The 22,085-nt window shown below is 49.0% G+C and overlaps 1 protein-coding gene across 1 annotated transcript; it reads right to left on the bottom strand.

The window, feature by feature from the left end:
* Window positions 1-1,941: 1,941 nt before the first annotated feature.
* LOC123490445 (carbohydrate-responsive element-binding protein-like) lies at window positions 1,942-10,549 on the bottom strand. Its single transcript, XM_045220481.1, has 5 exons — window positions 9,871-10,549; window positions 9,240-9,322; window positions 6,728-6,817; window positions 6,577-6,618; window positions 1,942-2,013 (listed from the first exon to the last, which is right to left on the bottom strand). The coding sequence occupies exons 1-5, from the start codon at window positions 9,992-9,994 to the stop codon at window positions 1,942-1,944; spliced, it is 411 nt and encodes a 136-aa protein (XP_045076416.1). The 5' UTR covers window positions 9,995-10,549.
* Between the last annotated feature and the right edge of the window lie 11,536 nt (window positions 10,550-22,085).

Below are 22,085 nucleotides of genomic sequence, written 5' to 3'. Positions count from 1 at the left end.
CAGTGGAATACTTACTGACTCAACAACACAGACTCAAGTGGAATACCTGACTCAACAACACAGGACTCAGTGGGAATACCTGACTCCCAACAACACAGACTCAGTGGAATACCTGACTCAACAACACAGACTCCAGTGAATACCTGACTCAACAACACAGACTCAGTGGAATACCTTGACACTCAACAACACAGACTCAATTGGAATACCTGACTCAACAACCAGACTCAGTGGAATACCTGACTCAACAACACAGACTCAGTGGAATACCTGACTCAACAACACAGACTCAGTGGAATACCTGATTCAACTACACAGACTCAGTGGAATACCTGACTCAACAACACAGACTCAGTGGAATACCTGACTCAACAACACACACTAAGTGGAATACCTGACTCAACAACACACACTAAGTGGAATACCTGACTCAACAACACAGACTCAGTGGAATACCTGACTCAACAACACAGACTCAGCATATTCAGAAGGAAAAAAACCCAAAATATATAATAATAGATGAACAAACCACATAATATTGAAGAATGCATTAATGCCCTGGCTTCCTGTTTACCTGGTGGTGTCTATGGTTGCACACTACAGTGATACAGTCGTGGTATTATTATTCTAGTAGCTTTGACACTCTTCAACAGCAGAACATACAGCCTAATCAACAGTAAATACACTGATAAAGAATCATTTATCGCTCTTCCTTAGAACTTAAGACTTTTTGACACCACATCCGTCAACCAGACTCCGAGTCAACCAGCAAAACATCCGTTCCAACCAGCATGACCTTAAGCCCCTACCCATTATAGTAAGTGTTTCTGTCCCCTGTGTGAAGCATTCCCATGTCTTTATAGGAATCATCAACATCATCATCTATGTAGGGGCGTTGATAAGTTGTTTTCCTTACACCCGTGCTGCGATATGTGCGGAGCTCCGTGTGGCATTTGGATTTTATCCTAACATTGCAAGATAGTCGAGAGTTTTAATGCCAAATTCACAAGATGTGAGAGTGCTGAATGTGCCCTTGGGATATCCATGAAGTCGTCCCAGATTGGCCTGCAGTGGGTGTGAGACCTGGCTGGATCATGTCAGCGTTTGCTGGTATCACGCTGAGGGAGGAGGACAAACACTAATATTACAACAGAGAACCATACCAGAGAGGGAGAGAGAGAGAGGGGGAGAGGGACAGACAGACAGAGAGAGACAGAGACAGAGACAGAGAGAGAGAGAGAGAGAGAGAGAGAGAGAGAGAGAGAGAGAGAGGAGAGAAGAGTGGAGGGGGTGGGGGAGAGAGAGGGACAGACACAGAGAGAACAGAGAGAGAGAGGAGAGAGAGAGAGAGAGAGAGAGAGAGAGGTGGGACAGACAGACAGAGAGAGACAGAGACAGAGAGAGAGAGCGGAGAGAGAGAGAGAGAGGAGAGAGAGAGAGAGAGAGAGAGAGAGAGAGAGAGAGATATGGGTGTGTGCCTCTGTCTACGTCTTTAGCCTCAATGGTTTCATTTGAAGTTCCTTATTTGTAGGGCGGTTTCTTTTCTGCATTATTGTCTCAGCTATGACCATAGATTGGATAAATAGTAAGTGGAGTTTTGTTATTTCTTTTGTCACCTGAAGAATTTTCACTTTCGCGGGATTTAAGTTTAAGTATCACTCAAGACAGTGTATTGAGAGGGACTGTGCACAGCCTACCACACTCCACACTGTTGTGGGTCGTTGGCCCAGGGGAAACAGCGGCGTAGACAGTTACTTTGTTCCTTTTAGAGTATCAATAGAATAGTAGGGAGATGGGTTGTTTACCTGTCGGACAGGTAAGTAGAGTGGACCATGTGGTTGTGGTACTCACTGTGGTGTCGGTCGTTGGGCCCAGGGAGCAGGAGCTTCACGGGTCACGGTGAACACGGTGTCCAGGATCTCGGACAGGAAGCAGTCCAGGTCAGAGATCTGGGCCTCCTCTGGCTCTGTATTGACTGGACCATTTATCCAGCTCCGCCCTGCAGATCTGACCCTGAGGACCGACGGGTGGGGACGCATGAAGACGTGTTCCAATGCTCTGGGGAAATTAATCCTTCCTTCCTCTCTTCCTTGAAGAACCTGATCTAAAAGCTCAATTCCTCCCATACTGTGGGGTCCCTGCCTTCTTCTCAAAACCCTTTGAAAGAAGGTCAGAGGAGGCGACCGGAATTTCCCTCCCAATAAGGTAAGGAAGAAAGAAGAAAGAAGAAGAAGAAGAAAGAAGAAGAAGAAGCAGGAGCAAGAAGAAGAAGAAGAAGAAGAAAGAAGAAGAGGAGGAAGAAAGACTTGCAAACCCCTGTTTGCCTTTTTAGTTTTTTTCATGAAGTGTGTGTGTATGTGTATATGTGTATGTGTGTATGTGTGTGTATGTGTATGTGTATATGTATATATGTATGTATGTATGTGTGTGTGTGTGTGTGTGTGTGTGTGTGTGTGTGTGTGTGTGTGTGTGTGTGTGTGTGTGTGTGTGTGTGTGTGTGTGTGTGTGTGTGTGTGTGTGTGTATGTGCCGAAGGTAGGTGTGAGTTGGCAAGGGCGTAAGGTGAGGTGTGAATGCGATTTTGCAATATTGTGCAAAAAACACTAACCCCCTAACCTGATTCCATCGTGAGTTGGATTGTTAATGTATTTATTTTGATGTGTCTCCATTTCAATGGGAGCAGCAGTCTATTGTCCGTGACCTGATTCTGTCAGTCACACACTGACATGCAGACGGACACACGGGAAGAACCACCTGCTCTTCCTGCAGACACACGGACGGAATGAACCTCGGCGAAAAACACTACCCTATTCTTTCAGTTTTATTCAGTTATTCTTTGAATTACATGCTATTTCCCTCACTTTAAAAAAATAATTACCATGTTTCAATCTAAATGATAGAGTAATTAATGAACTGAACAAACAGGACCCTACACCAGCTTTATCCGCCAACTTTGTCCACAATTCTAGTTTAGAGTCAAGACAAGCTAAACCACAGAAGTTGTGTGAATACTGTGAGCTGATTTTAGTGATCTTTGGGCTTTTCGCGGCCCATAGAGGTTTGTCCCGGCTTGTGTTCCTTTGAACCAGACAGTCCTCGCCAATGCTCTGCCATGTATGCACACTGTGCTGTATCTCTCTATCTAGTACAGTCCCGTGACTACAGAGCTTTACACGCAGCCAAACATTATCTCTGGTGCTGATCAGGGGTGTATTCATTAGGGACCAACGCGAAGCAACCAGGCCCCTATCACTGAATTGGCCAATAAGAAAAAACTATTTTAGTGTTTCCTTTCACTAAATGTTTTGCCCCGCTTTGCTTTTTGATGAACACACCCCTGGTGTTACGAGGACCTGCAGAACCTTAGACTTCATCAGAAACAGACGTTACTAGACTTCTCATCAATGTATAGATTTCCCACTATGCAATACATTTTGTGCTTTAGGTAATGGTACTTTTTAACTCTTACAGTAAAAGTAAGACAATCACGATATCGAGTAGGATAGAGGTGAAAAGCAGTGGGAAGTGCAGGAAAGGATGGAGAAGGTGAATAAGACGTACAGGGTGACAGAATAAGTTGGGGAGACAACAAAGGAGCATAGGGGAGATCTGACCATGTTGCACTGCATACTGTAGAGAGGGTGGGGGACTTCTACCTGACCATGTTACTGCATTCTGTTGAGACGTGGGAGACTTCACCTGACCATGTTACTGCATTCTGTTGAGACGTGGGAGACTTCACCTGACCATGTTACTGCATTCTGTAGAGAGGGTGGGAGACTTCACCTGACCATGTTACTGCATCTCTGTAGAGAGGGTGGGGACTTCACCTGACCATGTTACTGCATCTCTGTAGAGAGAGGGTGGGGACTTCACCTGACCATGTGCATACTGTGAGAGGGGTGGGACTTCCACCTGACCATGTTACTGCATACTGTAGAGAGGGTGGGGGACTTCACCTGACCATGTTACTGCATTCTGTAGAGAGGGTGGGGGACTTCACCTGACCATGTTACTGCATACTGTAGAGAGGGTGGGGGACTTCACCTGACCATGTTACTGCATATTGTAGAGAGGTGGGGGACTTCCACCTGACCATGTAACTGCATTCTGTAAAGAGGGTGGGGGTGTCAAGGGCTGATGTAAGTGTGGTGTGGAAGTCAGGCGCAGGACACCCAAGCTTAGTCCAACAAAGTTTACTAGTTAACCACTAGGCGAAAATACAATAAACGGCCTCAAAAACACACAGAGGCGAAGCGATTACGCAAACTGTGCGTAAACTCCAAAACAACAACGGAGCAAACACGCAGCACTAACGGACATGCGAAAAACAAACACACAACCTAACCAATACAAAACAGGCAACTATAGAACACATAATCAGAAAACTCTTGGACACGAGGTGCAATAGACAGACAAAAGCAATCAAACATAGAAACATTCAACGGTCAGCTTTAGTACTCCGGGACGAAGATCGCCAAAGCCTGCCCGAACAAGGAGGAGGAGCAGCTCGTAGAATCCGTGACAGGGGACTTCCACCTGACCATGTTACTGCATATTGTAGAGGGTGGAAGGACTCACCTGACCATGTTACTGCATATTGTAGAGAGGGTGGGGGACTTCACCTGCACCATGTTACGCATTCTATAGGAGAGGTGGGGACTTCACCTGACCATGTTACTGCACTCCCTATAGGAGAGGGTGGGGACTTCACTGACCATGTTACTGCATTCTATAGAGAGGGTGGGGGACTTCACCTGACCATGTTACTGCATTCTGTAGAGAGGGTGGGGGACTTCACCTGACCATGTTACTGCATATTGTAGAGAGGGTGGGGGACTTCACCTGACCATTTTACTGCATATTGTAGAGAGGGTGGGGGACTTCACCTGATCATGTTACATTCTATAGAGGGGTGGGGGACTTCACCTGACCATGTTACTGCATCTATAGAGAGGGTGGGGGGGACTTCACCTGACCATGTTACTGGCACTTTTTCTAAAGAGGGTGGGGGACTTCACTTGACCATGTTACTGCATATTGTAGAAGAGGGTGGGGGATTCAATCCTCTTCCTTCCTTCCCCGTCCTCATCTCAACGCTTCTCTTCCTAAACCCCATCCTCTTCCCAAGATGGCTAATTTGTTTTTGACCCAGTGTGATGCTGACGTCACACTGACGTGATCACTCAAGTTCATAAATCCAGGAGGACAACAAAAAGGGCCTTAAAATGTCCCCGGGGCTTAACAATGCAACCTAATCAGCAAGTGGGTCACTTGGATTAAATGACATATTAAAGTCTGAAGCCACATCCTTGGTGAAAGACAGGTTGAGTAGAGAAAAGAGGGGGGAGAGGAATGGGGAGAGAGAGAGAGAGAGGGAGAGGGGAGGAGAGAGAGAGAAAGAGGGGGAGAGAGAGAGAGAGTGTGCACACCCTGATCTGTTTCACCTGTCTTTGTGATTGTCTCCACCCCCTCCAGGTGTCAGCCCATCTTCCCCATTGTCCCCAGTGTATTTATACCTGTGTTCTCTGTTTGTCTGTTGCCAGTTTGCGTCTTGTCTCGTTCAAGCCAACCAGCGTGTTTTTCATACCCTCCACTGCTTGAGCCCTGTTTTCTAGTTTTCCTGGTTTTTGATCATTATGCCTTCCCTGACCCTGACCCTGACCCTGAGCCTGACCCTGAGCCTGACCCTGAGCCTGACCCTGACCCTGAGCCTGACCCTGAGCCTGAGCCTGACCCTGACCCTGACCCTGAGCCTGACCCTGACCCTACCTGCCGTTCTGTACCGTTTGACACTGCCCTGGATTATTGACCTCTGCCTGCCCCGACCCGGAGCCTGCCTGCCGCTCTGTACCTTACGGACTACCGACCTCTGCCTGCCCTTGACCTGTCCTTTGCCTGCCCCCTGTTTATATAATAAACGTCCTTTATTCGAACTGTCTGCATCTGGATCTTTTCCTGAGCCGTGATAAAGAGGGCGAGGGGGAGAGAGAGAGATGGGTGTGTGCCTCTGTCTACATCTTTAGCCTCATTTATTCATTTGAAGTTCCTTATTTGTAGGGCGGTTTCTTTCCGCATTATTGTCTCACATGACCATAGATTGATAAAGTTTACTGACAGAGGGGGAGGGCGAGAGGGAGAGATTAGAGAAGGTATTATCACCGAAGGCAATCAAAATGGGAGAATTTGATCATCACCAAGTCGTTTTGCATGTTTCCTATTTTCTTTTTCCTGCCTCCCACTGTTTTTTATTCTCAGACTGACCAAGGCCAGCAGAGTCTGAGTGACTCACATATGGTGAGCTTCCAACCTACTAAAGGTAAACACAATATCACTGGGTCACTGATCCCCTCCGTCAATATCACACAAACATAGACAAACACACACACACACATCCATGTTTGGCTAAACTTAAAGGCACAAACAATCAGCTGTCAGAGGATGATCAGTTCTCATACTTGACCAAACATATAATTATTGAGACGTGAAAACTCTCCTCAATCTAAGGAGTGCCCAAACTGTCAAGGCCTGTTCCAAAAAGAGGGAAACTAAAAGTAGAATTAACTATTTATCTTACCTTCTGTAGCTTTGATAAAAGGTCATCTTTGTTTTTCTGAAACTACAACGGACGAAGAAGAAACTGAATTTAGTACAATTGGAGAATAACATTAAAAAGATAACGTGTATCAATGGGATCCTTGTCTATGTTCAAAATGATCACCACTCACCCTCTTCTTGTAATAGATCCTCCACTTGTGGTATTCTCTGATCACTACCTCGATCCCACGCTTCCAGTAGCTGCCTTCTAGAACTATAGCCTTACAACAGAGAACAAAAAAAACATAGGAGTTAATAGGTATGGTGTGTCCAACATTACACACTATTCCCTATACGGTGCACTTCATTTGACCAGGCCCTACGGGTAGCGCACAAAATATGGACATGGTGCCATTTCAGACAGTCAGAGAGGAAGAGGCGAAGTCCGAGGGATAACGGGGTAAAGTCTGTCTTTCCAGCAGGTGGAGTTATTTTATTTATTTTATTTTTTTGCTCACCCAAGCGAGGAGCTTTTGTATGGAGGTCAATGAGAGAGTGTCGAATTTGGTTGACAAAAAAAATAGAATGGCTTATTTGATCAAATAGAAGTTCAGTAATGATTAGGTTGTTACAAGTGCACTGATAAGTAGGACACGTGACATCTCGGCAACTTTGTGAAAAAACACTTTATATGGGAGTTGTGCCTGGTCGTCATTTGTTACCACAGCCACAAAGTCATATACCCCACCTATTTCTAGAATGTATGTTCTTAAAACCTTAACTACACTGCTGACTGTACAGTGAGGGAAAAAAGTATTTGATCCCCTGATGATTTTGTACGTTTGCCCACTGACAAAGACATGATCAGTCTATAATTTTAATGGTAGGTTTATTTGAACAGTGAGAGACAGAATAACAACAAAGAAATCCAGAAAAACGCATGTCAAAAATGTTATGAATTTATTTTCATTTTAATGAGGGAAATAAGTATTTGACCCCTCTGCAAAACATGACTTAGTACTTGGTGGCAAAACCCTTGTTGGCAATCACAGAGGTCAGACGTTTCTTGTAGTTGGCCACCAGGTTTGCAAACATCTCAGGAGGGATTTTGTTCACTCCTCTTGCAGATCTTCTCCAAGTCATTAAGGTTTCGAGGCTGACGTTTGGCAACTCGAACAGCTCCCTCCACAGATTTTCTATGGGATTAAGGTCTGAAGACTGGCTAGGCCACTCCAGGACCTTCATGTGCTTCTTCTTGAGCCACTCCTTTGTTGCCTTGGCTGTGTGTTTTGGGTCATTGTCATGCTGGAATACCCACCCACTTCAATGCCCTAGCTGAGGGAAGGAGGTTCTCACCCAAGATTTGACGGTTCATGGCCCGTCCATCGTCCCTTTGATGCGGTGAAGTTGTCCTGTCCCGTTAGCAGAAAAACAACCCAAAGCATAATGTTTCCACCTCCATGTTTGACGGTGGGGATGGTGTTCTTGGGGTCATAGGCAGCATTCCTCCTCCTCCAAACACGGCGAGTTGAGTTGATGCCAAAGAGCTCAATTTTGGTCTCATCTGACCACAACACTTTCACCCAGTTCTCCTCTGAATCATTCAGATGTTCATTGGCAAACTTCAGACGGCCCTGTATATGTGCTTTCTTGAGCAGGGGGACCTTGCGGGCGCTGCAGGATTTCAGTCCTTCACGCGTAGTGTGTTACCAATTGTTTTCTTTGGTGACTATGGTCCCAGCTGCCTTGAGATCATTGACAATATCCTCCCGTGTAGTTCTGGGCTGATTCCTCACCGTTCTCATGATCATTGCAACTCCACGAGGTGAGATCTTGCATGGAGCCCCCAGGCCGAGGAGATTGACAGTTATTTTGTGTTTCTTCCATTTGCGAATAATCGCACCAACTGTTGTCACCTTCTCACCAAGCTGCTTGGCGATGGTCTTGTAGCCCATTCCAGCCTTGTGTAGGTCTACAATCTTGTCCCTGACATCCTTGGAGAGCTCTATGGTCTTGGCCCATGGTGGAGAGTTTGGAATCTGATTGATTGATTACTTCTGTGGACAGGTGTCTTTATACAGGTAGACAAGCTGAGATTAGGAGCACTCCTTTAAGAGTGTGCTCCTAATCTCAGCTCGTTACCTGTATAAAAGACACCTGGGAATCAGAAATCCTTCCTGATTGAGAGGGGGTCAAATCACTTATTTCCCTCATTAAAATGCAAATCAATTTATAACATTTTTGACATGCGTTTTTCTGGATTCTTTTGTTGTTATTCTGTCTCTCACTGTTCAAATAAACCTACCATTAAAATTATAGACTGATTATTTCTTTGTCAGTGGGCAAATGTACAAAATCAGCAGGGGATCAAATACTTTTTTCCCTCACTGTATGCCTAACCCTAACCTTAAATTGTTGTTTTCATGAATTTTTACAATATAGCCAATTCTGTCTTTGTGCCTGTAACTAGTGGAAACCATCGTGCCTGTTGTTCACACGCGTATCTGCCCTCTGGCTAGAATGGTCCAGCTAATATCTTATTTTATTAACTGCCTTCCATTTTATAAGACATTTCTTTTAATTGTTAGAGCGGCCACTAGAGTATCAGGTCAATATAATGGCTCATCTGTGAGGCAGTCAATGTGTCTTTGTGGCTGCATAGGCTACTTTCTCACTAGGCCTTGGGGGTCAAAGGTCACCTACTTCAGGTTTGCAGTGGACGTCGGCCTCTGAGCCCTCCAGGGGGGTGATGAACCCACACACAGGGTTCTTCCTCTTCTCCACGTCTGGACCATGGTGAAGAGGAACAAAAACATGCTTACCATAATAATAATAATAATAATAATAATAATAATAATAATAATAATTCATGGCTGGGATTCATGGTTCGTGGTTCAATGGACTGCGTAAATTCTCTCAATAAATCAGTCAATTCTGTTTTATTTGTTTGTTTGTTCAAAATGTGGCTTCAACATCAAGTGCATAAAGTAATGGCATTTTAATCAGTGTGTTGTGGCATAGGAAGCAGTGCACTGCATCGTCTGAAAATTCCATTCAGCCCACATTATACAGATGTTTTTGTAGGAGGGATCCCACTCGGGGCCTCAACAGCTATGGCACTATTCTCTTTGTTGTTTGATCGTACTGTAGTAGAGAGTCGATGTATCAGTTCTGTTGTGTTTGACAATGCTCTCCTTGTCTGTTATCAGATTAAACAACCTAACCCTAACCCTGGGACGACAGAAGACATGCAAGACATTCAGAGTGAAAGAGAGGAGGAATGTAGTGAGAGGAGGAGAGGAGAGAGAGGAAAGGAATGGAGAAGTCAACCCACACTGAATGAACCAAGCTCTCCAGATCCCATTATTCAGACGGATCTTGTCTCTCCAGAGCAGCCGCAGGCCTTTGAAAGACTTCCACTTCGGAGAGACTATTTTACCACTGAAAAGACATAACATATTTTAAAGCAATCTAATCACACAATATAAAGGCGATAAGACATTAGACATTATAAAGGCTTATAACAAGTAACAAATAATTATACCTGCAAGCTTTCAGTTAAGTTTTACCATACATTTTAATTCCAAAATCTCTATATAATGCTTTACTTTTAGTGCACTATATAGGGAATAGGGTGCTATTTCGGACAAAAGCAGGCAGTTTTGAAGTGAAAACCCTGTCAGCATCCATGTTCAGCAAAGGAGAGGAGGCACATTAACTGGGTGCAAATTGACTTGATGAAGCTAATGGGGTAAAAAAAATAATGAAATTCACCCATCTGGAGGGTGACTAATACATGTTCTCTGGAAAATATAGCTTTAACAGATTAAGTACCTGACATAAGATATGGTGTTAACACATAAAAAACATGTTCATTAGCTACATGAGTGGACATTCCAAATAAATAACAATTCCTGTGCTAATATCCTATCTGATTCCATCTTGCATTTCATTTGACAATAGCTGAATTGATTGGTTATGCTCGAAGATTGATTGATTGGTTATGCTTGAAGATTGATTGATTGGTTATGTCACGGTTTACTATGCCAGAACCCAGAAGCAGACCAGGACAAGGTACGTTGAGAGAAAGGTGAGTGTTTATTTAATAGATTCCGAGTGAGGCTGAATAATCCAGGGAACAGAGCGGGTGGCGTGGATGGGTTGTTGAGGGTGCAGTGGTTGGTCCGGTAATGGCTCGGCAGCCGCCGACCATCAGGCAGAGGTTGGGTGAAGGTTCGGGTGAGAGAGACTGCAGACAGAACAAAAACGGAGGTCAGTACACAGCAAGTCACAAAGTGCAAAACAACAAAACTAACACTAATGGCTCAGAGGCTGATACGCTGACAAACATACTGTTCATAGCTGACGATCCGGCAGGAACTGGATGTTCGGCCAGAGCTAAGAAGGGTGATGATCAGGACCAGGTGTGCAGATTGCTGATGGGATGCAGGTGCGGAAAACAAGAGCGCTCCCGGAGCGTTCCCAACTTCGGGAAACTGGAGATTACGAACAGGAACACTAGTCACCAGACAGGACCCGACTCAGACAGCCGGGATCGTTACAGTACCCCCTCCGACCAACGCCCAACCGGGGCGGACTCCCCGGAGCGCCAGGATGGAGGCGGTAGAAGTCACTGATGAGGTCAGATCTAGGACCTGTCGCCGCGGAATCCAACTCCTCTCCCTCAGGGCCATACCCCTCCCAGTCCACGAGATACGGAAACCCCGGCCCCGCCGTCTGGAATCCATGATGCGCCGCACCGTGTAGGCAGGACCACCTCCGATCATCCGGGAGGAGGAGGAGGAGGAGGCGGAGGAGGCAAACAGAGGACTGAGGAAGACAGGCTTGAGGCAGGAGACATGAAAGGTGGGATGGACTCTGAGCGTCCTCGGTAGTTTGAGTCGAACTGCCACTGGATTGATCACCTTCTCTCCACCACAACGGACCAATGAACTTGGTAACAACTTCCCTAGACTCAGTCCGTACGGAAGATCCCGTGTGGCCAACCAAACCCTATCTCCGATGGTATAGGTGGGAGCGGATCCGCCGCGATCGCCTGGAGCTGATACCGTCCGGGAAACTCCAAGAGTGCCTTTCTGGCCCGATGCAGGTCCGGTGGCAACGCGAATATGGGCCTGAACCGAAGGCACTGAGAGCTCCTTTCTCCTGAGAAGGAAACAGGGGAGGTTGGTAGCCATACAGGCACTGGAAAGGGAGACATCCCAGTGGCAGATGTGGGAAGAGTATTGTGGGCATACTCAACCCAAGGCAACTGAGAGACCCAGGAGGTGGGGTTGGAAGAGACCAGACAGCGTAGCGTGGATTCCATCTTCTGGTTGGCTCTCTCCGCCTGACCATTGGATTGGGTGAAAACCAGATGTGAGACTGACTGTAGCTCCAATGGCCAAACAGAAGGACTTCCAGACAGCAGAGGTAAACTGAGGGCCTCGGTCGGAAACGATATCACTGGGCAAACCGTGGACCCTGAAAACCTCCTAACCAGGATCTCGGACGTCTCCGAGGCAGAGGGAAGCTTGGCAATTGGCACAAAGTGGGCGAACTTGCTGAATCTGTCCACGATAGTCAGAACGACCGTGTTCCCCTCAAAGGGCAACCCAGTGACGAAGTCCAGGGCCAGATGCGACCATGGTCGCGGGGAATAGGAAGGGGGTGAAGTAGTCCAGAGCTGGGCCAATTGGTACTCTTATTCTGACTACTGGACAGGCAGCAACAAACTCCCGAGTATCCTCGGCCATGGCAGGCCACCAAAAACGTCTGCGAAGAAACGCCATTGTCCGAGCCACGCGCAGGGTGACAAGCCATCTTGCTGGCGTGGGGACCATTTGAGGACAGCAGGGACGAACCGACTCAGGCACAAACAACCGACCGGGTGGACCGTTACCGGGACCGGGCTGAGTCCGAAGGGCGCCAGCACCTCCTCCTCAATCTTCCACATAACTGCTCCCACGACGCAGTTCCGGGGGAGGATTGTCTCGGTCTTGGACCCACTCTCCTCCGTCTTGAAGAACATCCGGGGACAAGGCCCACCTTTGCCGTTCTTAGATCCAGGTCGGAACGTCAGGGTAAACTTGAATCGTCGAAAAACAACGCCACCTGGCCTGACGGGAGTTGAGACGGTTAGCCGATTGCACGTAAGCAAGATTCTTGTGGTCAGTCCAGACACATAAACGGTTGCGCCCGCCTCCAACCAGTGGCGCCACTCTCCTCCAAGGCAAGTTTCACCGCCGAGAAGCTCCCGGTTACCCACATCGTAATTCCTCTCCGCAGGCGAAAGGCGACGAGAGTAGTAGGCGCAGGGATGGAGTTTACTGTCCGTGGAGCATCGCTGCGACAGGATGGCGCCAACTCCCACATCAGACGCGTCCCACTTCAACGCATTTAAACTGGCGGCCGTGTCCGGTTGAGAGAGAATCGGTGCGTTGGTAAGTAGAAGCCTCTTCAAATCCAGAAACGCTCGATCCGCCTCCGGATTCCACTTGAAGGTCCTGATACTGGGAAGTCAAGGCAGTTAACGGAGCTGCCACCACGGCTGTAATCCCCGGATGAATCTGCGGTAGAAATTCGCAAACCCCAAAAATCTCTGGAGTTGCAATCTCGTACCGGGCTGGGCCCATTCCAGAACCGGCTCTAACCTTCTCCTGGTCCATCCTAATCTCTCCCTGGAGATGATGTAACCCGAGAAAGGATGTCGTGGTGGGCGTGAAACTCGCACTTCTCGGCCTTCCACGAACAGGCGATTCTCCAACAATCGCTGCAGAACCTGCCGGACATGCTGGACGTGGTCGGAAGGTTCCTTCGAGAAGATCAGAATGTCATCCAGGTAAACAAACACAAAGAGACCGATCATATCTCTCAGGACGTCGTTCACCATACCTCTGGAATACCGCTGGAGCATTGATCAGTCCAAACGGCATCACCTGATATCGAAGTGACCCATCGGTGTATTGAAACCCCGTCAACCACTCGTCCCCCTCTCTGATCCGGACCAGGTGATACGCATTGCGTAGGTCTAGCTTGGTGAACACGTAGCACCCTGTAAGGAGTTGAAGGCAGAACTCATCAAGGGCAGGGATACTTGTTCTTGACCGGGTGATGTCATTCAACCCCCGATAATCAATACACGGTCGAAGAGAGCCATCCTTCTTACCCACACAAGAAGAATCCTGCCCCCAGGGGTGATGACGAGGACTAACGAGACCAGCAGCTAGGGACTCCTTGATGTAGGTCTCCAACGCCTCACGTTCAGGTCGGGAGATACTGTATAAACCTTCCCTTGGGGTAGACAGCTCCAGGGGACCAGGGTTGATGGCACAATCATATGGTCGGTGGGGAGGGAGTGACAGAGCCTTCTGCTTACTGAAAACTTCCCCCAAATCGTGATATGTCTCGGGAACCAGGGACAAATCTGGGGTTTAGCCTCAATCACCTGACTGGGAACCCGAATGGGGGCAGGCAGTCTTGAGACAGTTAGCATGACAATCAAGGCTCCAACTCGTTACCTTGCCCGTCACCCAATCGAACGTGGGATTGTGTTCCTTCAGCCAGGGGTATCCAAGGACCAGAGGAACATGGGAAGACGGCAGAATGAAGAATGAAATCATCTCAGAATGATTCCCCGACAACCGCAATCTTAACCGGTTCAGTCCTCATCGTGATACGTTGCCAGACTACTGCCGTTCAGAGTGGTCGCCTTCAATGGCTTCCGGCAATTGCTCCTTGGAAAGCCCCAGCTGTTCCACCAACTCGGCATCAAGAAAGCTTCTCCATCGGCACCTGAATCGATAAAAGGCGGTTAGCGCTAAGCTCTGATTCCTGTTCACAAGGGTAGCCGGGAAACGGGGCATCTGACAGAGGTACTGAGAGGGTTGAAACTGGCTCGCTAAAAAGTCCTCCCAACTTTAGCGAGCCGGGCAGTTTGACGACCGCCGGGGAACAAGTGGAGATGTAATGTCCCGAGCTACCACAGTAGAGGCAGCAGTTGGTCTTACGTCTATGTTGACGCTTCCTCCTTGGTTAACCCGTGCCGCCCCACTTGCATGGGTTCAGAATCGGGAGAGAGAACCTCTCCACTAATCCATTGTGGTGGAGAATGATCGACGTGTTCTGGTCCACCACCCCGACCCGACTGGGAACTGAGAAGCTGATCGATTGGACGGACCCCATTGCTTCTCCCTCCTTCCGCTCTCGAACTTCGATTATCCACCCGAATAGACAAGGCTACCAAGCTGTCCAGGTCACTAGGCTCCGGATAGGAGATCAACTCATCCTTGAGCTGCTCCGACAGACCCTGGTAAAGGCCGCTTGCAGAGACTCCTCGTTCCACCCACTCCTCCACAGCCAACGTCTTGAACTCGATCACGAAGTCGGCCACGCTGCGGGGATTCCTTGGCGGCGAAAACAGGCGCCTAGCCCCTACGTCCCTCCCTCGGACGGAATTGGCAGCTTCTCCCATCTCGGCCCGTGAACCCCTGGTATGAAGCCATGCAGGGATCCTGTCGTTCCCAAACGGCTGACGCCCACTCCAGCGCTCGACACGCAGCAACTCAATCACAAAGGCTACTCCTAGCCTTGTCTGTGGCATAAGAGTAGGGCTGTAGATCGAACACTAATCCACACTGCATAAGGAAGAACGGCATCTTCCCAGCTCCCCCTCTCATATTTATCCGGCGTCGGAACCTTGGGCTCACGGATGGACACAGCTTCAGAAGCGGCAGGCGATGGGTGAAACCGATAGTGGATCCTCCACCGGACACTTCGTTGGTGTTTCTGACCTCCTCAGACCGTGTAGAAAGGTTCCGAACTGACAACGCGATCTCCCCTGTGGTACCTGCTGTGATGGCCCTAACATCTTCTCCTGCTGGGTAATAGCATGGCGAACAGAGTCCAGGTCCGCTGGGTTCATTACTGGCGGATCGTTCTGTCACGGTTTACTGGTGCCGAGAACCCAGAAGCAGACCAGGACAAGGTACGTTGAGAGAAAGGTGAGTGTTTATTTAATAGATTCCGTGAGGCTGAATAATCCAGGGAACAGAGTGGGTGGCGTGGATGGGTTGTTGAGGGTGCAGTGGTTGGTCGGTAATGGCTCGGCAGCCGCCAGACCATCAGGCAGAGGTTGGGTGAAGGTTCCGGGTGAGAGACTGCAGACAGAACAAAACGGAGGTCAGTACACAGCAAGTCACAAAGTGCAAAACAACAAAACTAACACTAATGGCTCAGAGGCTGATACGCTGACAAACATACTGTTCTGGCTACACGATCCGGCAGAACTGAATGTTCGGCCAGAGCCTAAGAAGGGTGATGATCGGGACCAGGTGTGCAGATTGCTGATGGGATGCAGGTCGCGGAAAACAAGAGCGCTCGGAGTTGCCCGAACCTCGAACTGGAGATTACGAACAGGAACACTAGTCACCGACAGGACCCGACTCAGATAGCCGGGATCATAGCAGGTTATGCTTTTGAAGATTGATTGATTGGTTATGCTGAAGATTGATTGATTGGTTATGCTTGAAGATTGATTGATTGGTTGTGCTTGAAGATTGATTGATTGGTTATGCTTGAAGATTGATTGATTGGTTATGCTTGGGCATTGATTGATTGGTTATGCTTGAAGATTGATTGATTGATTATGCTTGAAGATTGATTGATGGGTTATCGCTTGAAGAATGATTGATTGGTTATGCTTGAAGATTGATTGATTGGTTATGCTATTACACTTGAAGACCAACTGTTGAATCCTTAGCATGATATACAGTGGGGGAAAAAAGTATTTAGTCAGCCACCAATTGTGCAAGTTCTCCCACTTAAAAAGATGAGAGAGAGGCCTGTAATTTTCATCATAGGTACCGTCAACTATGACAGACAAATGAGAAATAAAAATCCAGAAAATCACATTGTAGGATTTTTATGAATTTCTATTTGCAAATTATGGTGGAAAATAAGTATTTGGTCAATAACAAAAGTTTCTCTAATACCTTTGTTATATACCCTTTGTTGGCAATGACACAGGTCAAACGTTTTCTGTAAGTCTTCACAAGAGTTTTCAGCACACTGTTGCTGGTATTTTTGACTATTCCTCCATGTCAGATCTCCCTCTAGAGCAGTGATGTTTTGGGGCTGTCGCTGGGCAACACACCGGACTTTCAACTCCCTCAACGATTTTCTATGGGGTTGAGATCTGGGAGACTGGCTAGGCCACCCAGGACCTTTGAAATGCTTCTTCTACGAAGCCCACTCCTTCATTGCCCGGGCGGTGTGTTTGGGATCATTGTCATGCTGAAAGACCCAGCCCACATTTCATCTTCAATGCCCTTGCTGATGGAAGGAGGTTTTCACTCAAAATCTCACGATACATGGCCCCATTTATTCTTTCCTTTACACGGATCAGTCGTCCTGGTCCTTTGCAGAAAAACAGCCCCAAAGCATGATGTTTCCCACCCCCATGCTTCACAGTAGGTATGGTGTTCTTTTGGATGCAACTCAGCATTCTTTGTCCTCCAAACACGACGAGTTGATTTTACCAAAAAGTTATATTTTGGTTTCTACATCTGACCATATGACATTCTCCCAATCCTCTTCTGGATCATCCAAATGCACTCTAGCAAACTTCAGACGGGCCTGGACATGTACTGGCTTAAGCAGGGGGACACGTCTGGCACTGCAGGATATGAGTCCCTGGCGGCGTAGTGTTACTCTACAGGTCATTCACTAGGTCCCCCGCGTGTGGTTCTGGGATTTTTGTCGCACCGTTCTTGTGATCATTTTGACCTACGGGGTGAGATCTGCGTGGAGCCCCAGATCGAGGGAGATTATCAGTGGTCTTGTATGTCTTCCATTTCCTAATAATTGCTCCCACAGTTGATTTCTTCAAACCATTGCAGATTCAGTCTTCCCAGCCTGGTGCAGGTCTACAATTTTGTTTCTGGTGTCCTTTGACAGCTCTTTGGTCTTGGCCATAGTGGAGTTTGAGTGTGACTGTTTGAGGTTGTGGACAGGTGTCTTTTATACTGATAACAAGTTCAAACAGGTGCCATTAACACAGGTAACAGTGGAGGACAGAGGAGCCTCTTAAAGAAGAAGTTACAGGTCTGTGAGAGCCGTGAAACTCTTGCTTGTTTGTAGGTGACCAAATACCTATTTTCCACCATAATTTGCAAATAAATTCATTAAAATCCTACAATGTGATTTTCTGGATTTTCTTTCCTCATTTGTCTGTCACAGTGGCGTGTACTTATGATGAAAATTACAGGCCTCTCTCATCTTTTTAAGTGGGAGAACTTGCACAATTGGTGGCTGACTAAATACTTTTTTTCCCCACTGTAAACTCAGCAAGAAAAGAAAACGTCCCTTTTTCAGGACCCTGTCTTTTCAAAGATAATTAGTAAAAAATCCAAATAACTTCACAGATCTTCATTGTAAAGGTTTTAAACACTGTTTCCCCATGCTTGTTCAATTAACCATAAACAATTAATGAACATGCACTAGTGGAACGGTCGTTAAGAACACTAACAGCTTACAGACGGTAGGCAATTAAAATTGGTTACAGTTATGGAAAACATAGGACACTAAAGAGGCCTTTCTACTGACTCTGAAAAACACCAAAAGAAAGATGCCCAGGGTCCCTGCTCATCTGCGTGAACGTGCCTTAGGCATGATGCAAGGAGGCATGAGGACTTCCGGATGTGGCCAGGGCAATAAATGTACAATGTCCGTACTGTGAGACACCTAAGACAGCGCTACAGGGAGACAGGACGGACAGCTGATCGTCCTCGCAGTGGCAGACCACGTGTAACAACACCTGCACAGGATCGGGTACATCCGAACATCAAACCGTGCGGGACAGGTACATGATGGCAAAACAACTGCCCAAGTTACACCAGGAAGCACTAGTGTTCAGACTGTCCTAATGGGCTGAGAGAGGCTGGACTGAGGGAGCTTGTATGGCCTGTTGTAAGGCAGGCCCCCTCACCAGACATCACTGGCAACAACGTTGCCTATGGGCACAAACCCACCGTCGCTGGACCAGACGGGACGGGCAAAAAGTGCTCTTCACTGACGAAAGTAAGGGAATGAGCGTTACACCGGTGGGCCTGTACCCTGTAAGCGGAATTGATTTGGAGGTGGAGGGTCCGTCGTCATGGTGTCTGGGGCGGTGTGTCACAGCATCATCGGGCTGAGCTTGTTGTCAATGCAGGCAATGTCAAGCTGTGCGTTACAGGGAAGACATCCTCCTCCCTCATGTGGTATCCTTCCTGCAGTCTCATCCTGACATGACCCTCCAGCACATGACAATGCCACCAGCCATACTGCTCATTCTGTGCGTTGATTTCCTGCAAGACAGGAATGTCAGTGTTCTGCCATGGCCAGCGAAGAGCCGGATCTCAATCCCATTGAGCACGTCTGGGACCTGTTGGATCGGAGGAGGCTAGGGCCATTTCCCCCCAGCACATGTCCGGTAACTTGCAGGTACCTTGGTGGAAGAGTGGGGTAACATCTCACAGCAAGAACTGGCAAACTCTGGTGCAGTCCATAAGGAGGAGATGCACTGCAGTACTTCTATGCAGCTGGTGGCCACACCAGATACTGACTGTTGTTGTGACACTCTGGCTCCGGGACTTTAGTATTTGAGCCAGGATGTATTTTTGGTATGTTGGTTTGGGGTGTATTTCTATGTTTGCTTTTCTGTTGGCTTCATTTCTAGGTTTGGGTCTATGACTCCCAATCGGGTAACGAGTGTCAGCTGTAGCCGTTTCTCTGATTGGGAGCCATATTTAATCTGAATGTTTTCCTGTGGGCAATTGTGGTTTTGTTCCGTTTTCGGTCTGTGTACCGTGGACTTCATTGAGTCGTCTTTTGTTTTGGATTTTGGTTTTACTTTGCTAAATAAAGTCATGTTTCTTGCGACACGTTGCGCCTTGGTCATACTTGGACGACATAGACGATAGTGACAGAAAAACCACCACAAAAAGACCAAGCAGCGTGTCAAGCGGCAACAGGACCTACCTACACACGGATTTATGGACTCCCATAAAGGATTCATGGACATGGGAGGAGATTCTGGATGGTGAGGGGCCCTTGGGATCAACGCGGGAGAATATCGCCGTCCTCGTGAAGAGCTGGAGGCAGCTAAAAGCCGAGAGGCGCGATATGAGGAGGCAGCACGGAGGCAAGGCTGGGAGCCCGAGAGTACTACCCAAAAAATTTCTTGGGGGGGCTAGAAGGGAGTGTGGGCGAAGTCAGGTAGGAGACCTGCGCCTACTCCTGGACTGACCGTGGAGAGCGAGAGGACGGGCCAGACACCGTGTTCACGCAGTAGAGCGCATGGTGTCTCCTGTACGCAGGCATAGCCCGGTTCGGTACATTCCGGCTCCACGTATCGGCGGGCTAGACTGAGCATTGAGCCAAGATGTCATGAGGCCGCCCCCACGCATCCGGTCACCAGTGGTCGTCTCCCTCGGGCGGCTTACATGGCACCAGCCTTACGCATGGTGTCCCCGGGTTCGCTTACATAGCCCGGGTGCGGGTTATTCCACCTCCCTGTACTGGTCAGGCGACTGGGAGCATATGCAACCAGGTAAGGTTGGTCAGGCTCAGTGCTCAAGGGAGCCAGTACGCCTGCACGGTCTCCCGGTATTTCGGCACCACCTCTGTCTCCAGTCCAGTACCACCAGTGCCAACACCACGCACTAAGCCTCCTGTGTGTGTTCCCGAGTCCTGTGCGTCCTGTTCCTGCTTCCCCGTGACTAGCCCTGAGATGCGTGTCCTCAGCCCGGTACCTCCAGTTCCGGCACCACGCACTCAGGCCTACGGTCGTCCCCAGGGTCCAGTGTATGCCCTGTTGCTGCTTCCCCGTACTAGCCCTGAGATGCGTGTCCTCAGCCCGGTACCTCCAGTTCCGGCACCACGCATCAGGCCTACGGGTGCGTCCCCAGGGCCAAGCATGCCCTGTTGCTTCTCCCCGCACTAGCGCCCCTGAGATTCGTGTCCTCAGCCCGGTAACCTCCAGTTCCGGCACCACGCACCAGGCCTACGGTGCGCCTCAGACGGCCAGAGTCTGCCGTCTGCCCAACGGGCCTGAACTGTCCGTCTGCCTAACGCCAGTCTGAACTGCCCGTCTGCCCAACGGGCGCCCTGAACTGTCCGTCTGCCCAACGCCCGTCTGAACTGCCCGTCTGCTCAACGGCGCCTGAACTGCCCGTCTGCCCACGCCCGTCTGAACTGTCCGTCTGCCCAACGCCGTCTGAACTGCCCGTCTGTACTGAGCCTGCAAGCGCCCGGTCTGCCATGAGCCTTCAGAGCCGTCCGCCAGACCGGAGCCGCTAGAGCTCTCCGCCAGACAGGATCAGCCAGAGCCTTCCGCCAGACAGGATCAGCCAGAGCCTTCCGCCAGACAGGATCAGCCAGAGCCTTCCGCCAGACAGGATCAGCCAGAGCCTTCCCGCCAGACCGGATCAGCCAGAGCCTTCCGGCGACCGGATCAGCCAGGAGCCTTCCGCCAGACAGGAGCAGCCAGAGCCTTCCGCCAGACGGGGTCAGGCCAGAGCCTTCCGCCAGCCATGAGCAGCCAGATCCGTCAGCCGGGCCGGAGAGCAGCCAGATCCGTCAGCCGGAAGCCAGCAGCCAGATCCATCAGCCAGCCATGAGCAGCCAGATCCGTCAGCCAGCCATGAGCCGTCCAGCCAGATCCGAGCCGTCCCAGCCAGGATCCGCCAGGAGCCGTCCAGCCAGGGATCCGCCAGAGCCGTCCCAGCCCCGGATCCGCCAGCCAGCCAGGATCCGCCAGAGCCAGCCAGCCAGGATCCGCCATTCCAGTCCGGAGCTGCCCCTCAGTCCGTGCTGCCCCTTAGTCCGGTACTGTCCCTTAGCCCGGTGCTGCCCCTTGGTCCGGTGCTGCCCCTAATCCCGGTGCGCCCTTATCCCGGTAAAGCTCCCCTTAGTCCCGGTGCTGCCCCTTAGTCGGTGCTGCCCCTTAGTCGGTGTTGCCCCTTAGTCCAGGTGGGGTTAGTTGGAGGTGGCTTGGGAGGAGGCTACTGAAGCAGGTTGTGACTGTAGTGGGGTGGGGATCACGACCGGGAGCCAGAGCCCGCCACCGTGGACAGACGCCCACCCAGACCCTCCCTAGACTGGATGCTGGTGCGCCCGGAGTTCGCACCTTTGGGTCTGTGGACACTCTGGCTCCGGGACTTTAGTATTTGAGCCAGGGGTGTATTTTGGTATGTTGGGTTTGGGTGTATTTCTATGTTTGCTTTTCTGTTGGCTTCATTTCTAGGTTTGGTCTATGACTCCCAATCGGAGTAACATGTGTCAGCTGTCGGCTCGTTATCTCTGATTGGGAGCCACTATTTAACTCTGAATGTTTTCCTGTGGGAATTGTGGGTTTTTGTTCCGTTTGGTCTGTGTACCGTGGACTTCATTGAGTCGTCTTTTGTTTTGGATTTTGGTTACTTTGCTTAAAGTCATGTTTCTTGGACACGTTGCGCCTTGTCATACTTGGACGACATAGACGATCGTGACAGTTAGTTTTGATTTTGA

This window comes from Coregonus clupeaformis, unplaced genomic scaffold (assembly GCF_020615455.1).
Source record: "Coregonus clupeaformis isolate EN_2021a unplaced genomic scaffold, ASM2061545v1 scaf4001, whole genome shotgun sequence".
Classification (NCBI taxonomy): domain Eukaryota; kingdom Metazoa; phylum Chordata; class Actinopteri; order Salmoniformes; family Salmonidae; genus Coregonus; species Coregonus clupeaformis.
This window is presented reverse-complemented; position numbering and strand designations above follow the sequence as displayed.